The sequence below is a fragment of the Sinocyclocheilus grahami genome, unplaced genomic scaffold (assembly GCF_001515645.1).
Source record: "Sinocyclocheilus grahami isolate Dianchi unplaced genomic scaffold, SAMN03320097.WGS_v1.1 scaffold3327.1, whole genome shotgun sequence".
Classification (NCBI taxonomy): domain Eukaryota; kingdom Metazoa; phylum Chordata; class Actinopteri; order Cypriniformes; family Cyprinidae; genus Sinocyclocheilus; species Sinocyclocheilus grahami.
The window spans coordinates 15,940-22,567 of record NW_015508469.1 but is presented as its reverse complement, the minus strand read 5'-3'; the positions used below and the strand labels follow the sequence as shown (position 1 = coordinate 22,567).

Here is a 6,628-nt window from a genome sequence, read left to right as displayed (position 1 = left end):
CCCTCATGTCGTTCCAAACCCGTAAGACCTTTGTTCATCTTCGGACCACAAATTAATTTTTCATGAAATCCGAGAGCTTTCTGACCCTGCATAAACAGCAGTCGTAAAATTACGGTTGAACCGCTGATGTCACACGCCTTGTACATTTCTGGACCTGGGAACATTTCAGTTGTGCTGCTGTCTATGGGGGGTCAGAGAGCTCTCGGATTTCCTCAAAAAATATAATTTGTGTTCAGAAGATGAACAAAGGTCTTACGGGTATGGAACGACATGAGGGTGAGTAATTAATGACTGAATTTTCATTTTTGGGTGAACTATCCCTTTAATTAGCATGACAGTAAATATATAGAGCCAACTTACCTCTGTCCCGGGACAGTTTTTTCTGGCATCCCTCCTCCACCCCAACTCCTCACTCTTATCTATTCGTATCTCAGCTTGGGGATATACTATTTACTCAATCTGATTATATGTAATCAGAAAGTGCTATTTGAATGTCTTTCTTTGTAGCTTGACATTTTTTGGACCCATTGACTTTCATTATTTGGACAATTCATTATTTGTGAGTGTGTTTCAAAGAAAAAACTAAGTCATATCAGTTTGGAGTGCCCAGTTGGCTAATTAATGTTTGGTTTAAATAAATGAAAAGGTAGTTCAAAGTGTGAAAACACACATGTGATGTTATAACTTAAAATTTGAACAGAGTGACATTAAAGCATGCTGTCAAACATAGTCTAGTGAAAACAGAGGGGAGGCAGGGCGACCGTAGAGGTGCTCCATGCTGAATCAAGTTTCAGTGTAATTGGGATCATGCGCAGCATGTGCAGTTTTGGCACATAAGTTCGATTAATCAGAGGAGCTTTAATCGTGAAGAATTCTCCTGTGTGTGGCTGGGCAGACGTTCAACTTATGAGCCCCTAAGTTGAGTTCTGTTTAAGTGCACACCTTTTGACTCCACAAATACCCATCTCAGAAACTGGGGGTCTTCCACCCCACACCCACCAATCCTAGCTCGCTTCTTGCATCAGAGCACGAACATGCCACCACAACAGGGTCCACTTAATGATTAAATTACACCTCACGTGGAAGTTCCAAATCACCAGATTCCTCGTAGCTGACTCTTCCTGCTGATTGTAATTTATGTCGGAAGTCATTGCTGTCCAACGCTCGGCCTTCACGAGGTCCAGACAGGAAAGAGAAGACATGTGGAGCATTTAGCCATATGCTGAACGTCTGGAGTTGGCATCACGCAGTCTGTAAACATACAGCCTTTCACAACACATGATTACAGGTAATGAAAGTTGCCATGGTCATCACTGCTGGCCTTTCATGCTGTTGCTAGAAGTGCGTGTGCACCTGTTCTTAATCTGCATAATGATTGCAGCAAGACCTGATTATGACATGGGTGAATACTGACAAATGGATAAACTGTTTAACCGAGACATAGGGAGTTGTAGGGCCTGCCGATATGCATGCACAGTCAGTCGTTTAAAACAAAAACACTAGTGAAGATAATGCACACTGATGGAGAGTTTGGGATTTTGTGTTTTTAAGCATTTTTAAGCGGATCACACAATGGAGCTAAATATATTTTCAGCTTTGCACAATCATTTTTAAAATCTTGATCTTGATTGAAGAGACCTGGAGTTTATCAAGTCCAGGCTGAGAGTCTGTTTCTGGGATGAGGTTTTGTTCACTTGAGTGCATTAGGCATTCCTGCCCATGACTTCATCCGCAATGGATTCTCTTCAATCCAGACGACAATGCGTGCATTTATTTTCCACAAGCTCTTGAGCTAAATACTTCAGAGTGAAATTTCAGCACCTGCATTGTAAACCCATCTCTTTTGTTCAGATGAAATCCATGCTAATGACGCTGGAAAGACTGCAAATAACATTAAATGTCCCATTAGAAAGGAAGAGTTGTATGGGATTGTGCAGGGTTTATTTCCTAAAACTTGTACTGTTGTCTTTGTGCACTTAACAGTATTAAGTGTCTTGTGGAACAGAAACTTAAACTAAAATGACCATCCTGTGGTTGCGTCTCCTAAAGTCTCCGCACCACCAGAGTGATCAGTACTCGTGTTTTCATGATATTTTAGTCTCTTTAACTGCTACAAATGTGTAAATAAAGCAGTAAACACCTGTCTGTAACAGTGAACCATGGTGTCCTCTGAATCATTTCACTCTAATGATTCTGTCACCAGCATTTGTTTCCTTTAACTTGTACTGTTGTCTTTGTGCACTTAACAGTATTAAGTGTCTTGGGGAACAGAAACTTAAACTAAAATGACCATCCTGTGGTTGCGTCTCCTAAAGTCTCCGCACCACCAGAGTGATCAGTACTCGTGTTTTCATGATATTTTAGTCTCTTTAACTGCTACAAATGTGTAAATAAAGCAGTAAACACCTGTCTGTAACAGTGAACCATGGCGTCCTCTGAATCATTTCACTCTAATGATTCTGTCACCAGCATTTGTTTCCTTATAATCCAGTTAAACACCAAATTCATAAACACCAAAAGGAAATCATTGCTGGTTATTATATGGTGTAGAAAGACCTGTATATTGAGCAGGTACCCTTAATACAGCAAAGAGGATATTCAGGGGATAGACTGTTGAGTTCAGGGCAGCATGTCTGTTATATATATCTTATTCTTATATACATATATATCTTGGTGACTGCCATTATTAAACTAATATTATAGCAAGGATTTTATTTGAAAGAACTGCATCTGTACATGTTGTATGTTTCTTTATTAATTGATGTTGTACAAATATCAATAGAGATATTAATATCACGTAAGGTTACTCCATGCACATTTTCATAACAAGTTTAAAATGTAGATAGTTTTAAAACTGCAACTACGTTTTTGTTTTATTAATGAATTTTGAGATTATTTTTATTTCTACCAAAACAATTAAAAACTAAATTAAAATTAAACCCACCGTGTCATAGTCTACGATTTTTTTATTATTATTTTGTTATATGCTCAATAAGGTTCAATAACTTTAATCGTCTCGACAAAATAACGTAAATTCTTTTCATGCTGGGTGACTCGCTGGAGGCAAAATCTTTGGCCTTAATTCAACACATTTGGATCTGACAGCTACAGTCACGAATTGTTTACGTGCTGATGTGACGAACTCCGTCAACTTCACGTAAGACTACAGTAAAACCTCAACCTACGATAATAGCCTACACTAAAAAATCTAATGTTTATAATGGCCTCATGTATTCAATTATAAAACTGGATTCTCAATAATAAGCTATCTACTCATATCTCTCTTAAAAGATAACGTGACCACGTTATCTGTAAATGCATAGGCCTGTAACATACTTTATGTAACTTTTTCCACAGATATGACCTTCACATAAAAGAGTTATTTCACTTTGCACTTAAATATAGTTAAACATGTATGTAATTAGATTTACTGGTGAAATTCCAGGCGCAACAACAAGTGCAAATGTGTGTGAGCTTGATAATGTCAGGTGGGTCATAAATAGACAAGCTCAAAGATCCCGAAAATATATATTTTTTCAATGTTTAAGAAAAATATCGGTGTTGTGGAGACTATTAGATTTGGTCAATATAACTAGACTATATGTCATTTGAATATACGGAGTTTTCGGAAAAGGCGGATGGAGACTGTGGGCTGGTTTGCGGCTGCTTAATTCAGGGGGAAAAAAAGAAAAAGAAAGAATGGTGCTTTGCCACGCGGCTAAATACAGCCTAATTAATGTTTTACTGTTATTGTACGCAACCACATATGGGCTATTGATGAGTGCCGTTGTTTTATGTGTGTTCTTGAATGATGATCCTGCCCTGGCACTATAACTCCAGTCTCCAGATTTATACAGGACCAAGAGAACCTATATTAGGATCAAATTTACCAAGATAATTGAGCACTGCAGCGCATCGTTATTCCTTCATTAATGTATGATTTTGATTAATAGCCTTGTCTGGAGTTCACATTGGTAAAACGAAACCAAGAACATGTGAAATTAATTGTACCAAATCACTAAGGTAATAAGGTATTCTCTTTATTCCAGGCAGGGTATCATTTCGTCCACCCAGACTAAACTATCAGGCCTATACATAAAAGAGACTTGGTATTAAAAATGTCTCATAATTATTTCCTTCACTGTTCGATGATTGTCTGATGAGCTCTTTGACAGCTGTACGTTATTTGTGTTCTTATTTTTGTATTAAATTGAATACGGACTTAATGAAAATGCCACAAATGTCCCAGCTCAATATTTTGTTGTAGGTACAGCCAAATATAGAATGAAACTGATCAACTGGATTTAAAAAAGAAAAAAGAAAGATATGACTCGTTCGTGATTCCGTTACAATAAAATTATATTAAAATATGTGTCCGCTAGAAGAGCGACGTATGAGAGTCTACGTCCGTAAGGGTTTACATATTTTAGACTACAGACAGTGACCCAGTGACATAACAAGATCACTGAAAGCAACACTTAAATATGTAGCTATATTTCTGCTGTATATCCATTGTTTATAGATAATTTAATGTAACCGGATTATATTGTTATAGGCTATTGGAGGATGATGCTGATGGGTGATATCAATAATTTTGTCCATTTGAGTGCATTATTACTTTATAGCTATATAGTAGCTTTTACTAGGCCACATCATCAACAAACTTTTTACATGTTGTAAATGCTAAGCAAAGTAGCAGCTGCCTCACCGGTATTTAAAAATGTAGTATGAAAATATATGAATCAAAGATTAGGCTAATAGAACGATTTGAATGTACAACTTAATTATATGCATTAACAGCCTTGTAAGTCTAATATTCTATTCGTTAATTTTCTTAATACAATTAGGCTATTTATAAAATGTTAGCCTACTGTTTATTTCAAAATAGTAGGCCTATTTTCTTGCATCATGAGGCAAGCAGGGCGTTAAATATGTTAGGCTTCTTAAAGAAAATCGAGAAAAGAGAAGTATTTTCTAAATAGCCCAATACCAAAGTGATCAGGAGAAAAATATCCTTTTAGCATTTTGCAAATACTGTGGTGCAAATTGAACAGGCCTACATAATGCAAATCGCTTACTTCAGACACTTCTTCTTGGCACCATAACCAGTGTCTTTGATTAAAACGATCTTTCTGTGAAAACAAATAACCTCACGTCGAAAATATTGTGTTACCACATATTTACTTTTACTGCGTAAACACGCCAAAATAAGTTTAATGCGCGGTGTGATGGCGCTCAGTTAGGCCATAAACAATTCCGCATAAAATTACACAGCTCGCATTCGATGAGCCTCAGAGATATGGAGCATGAATCGGACACAACATGAAACGAAAACCAGCAACGAGGGATTTCACATTATTTATGGTTATTATTATGAGCCTATTATTAGTATTTTTATTAACCTATTATGGTTGATTATCCTGCTGTCATTTGTGTCTTGTGGTGCCATATCTTAGAAAAAAATGTCACATTGCCACAACGTAAAACTGTCTTCGAAAAATTGAAATTTTAATTTTTTTTTGAATATTTTTGAAATACCAATGAAAAGCGTAAAAAAGCACAATATATGCCGATAAAAAGTTCATGATACCACAGCCTTCAATGCTGAGAAAAAGCTCATTCACTTCTAACCACCGCTCTGGTCCCTGGATAAAGTTCACTATGATTTTTCAAGGCCCGCAAAAGTTGGCGTAATCAAACAAACAAACAAAACATAGGTAGTATAAAATCAGGCCAAGTGGTTAGGTCTGTAAGTGCCAACATAAAGGCATCGGTGCACACTGATCCAAAGAGGCCGATTATAGGCACGTTCGCGTCCTGGAGACAAACATATTCGCACGGATGTCCTCGTTTATTCCTCTTGGCTTGCGTCAGAAAGTGAAGAAGCACCGCCGTCGGATAAGCGGTCCGCTTCTTGTGTCCTCTCCTGCTCCGACAGCTGCTCGCTGGTGGGGATGGAGTTCTTTTTTGGACGGCCCTTGGGTTTGGTCGGAGACTCTAGTCCTCCTCCTTGCAACACCTTCGAAGCAACAACGACACACATCAGTTTAGATTTTCACAGGTAGGCCTATGACAATTCAATCCTAATTTCTATGCCAATTATTATAACTTACGATTTTCTTCCATTTCATTCTTCTGTTTTGATACCATGTTTTGACTTGAAGCTGACTCAGGCCTAGAGACTCTGCAAGGTCTATTCTGTAAATATAGAAAGATGTCGACTAAGCCATTTCATAGACAACACCAATATGTTCTTTGCATGTAAGCTGTGGCTCCATAATTACGCTCATAACAAAATAATTCAACTAGGGAAAAAGTCAAACATTTACATTGTTTTAAATAGGCTACATAAAATAGCCTAATTGAAATTAAAGAGCGTGTTTACCTGTCAGGAGTTGAGAGATACTTCTGTTTCTCAAATCGTTTTTCCAAGCCCATCAGCTGTAGTTCGGTAAACACAGTTCTACTCCTTCTTCCTTTCTTAGTCCTGCTCAATGCATCAGCTCCAGGGTCGAGTTTTCCCCGAAGATGGAGGTCCAGCGGGAGATGATGGGATGAAGAGCCCACATGCAGACCCGCTGCGCCGGACAGAAGCGCAGAGCCCAACGGCGCCCCGAGCGAGCAGGAC

The 6,628-nt window shown here is 38.0% G+C and overlaps 1 protein-coding gene across 1 annotated transcript; it reads right to left on the bottom strand.

Annotated features, from left to right (window-relative positions):
- Positions 1-5,554: 5,554 nt before the first annotated feature.
- LOC107576198 (homeobox protein BarH-like 1) lies at positions 5,555-6,624 on the bottom strand (the record flags this gene model as incomplete). Its single annotated transcript, XM_016262431.1, has 3 exons — positions 5,555-6,019; positions 6,114-6,198; positions 6,386-6,624. Coding segments are annotated over 3 exons (492 nt in total), but the record flags the coding sequence as incomplete, so codon positions are not given.
- Between the last annotated feature and the right edge of the window lie 4 nt (positions 6,625-6,628).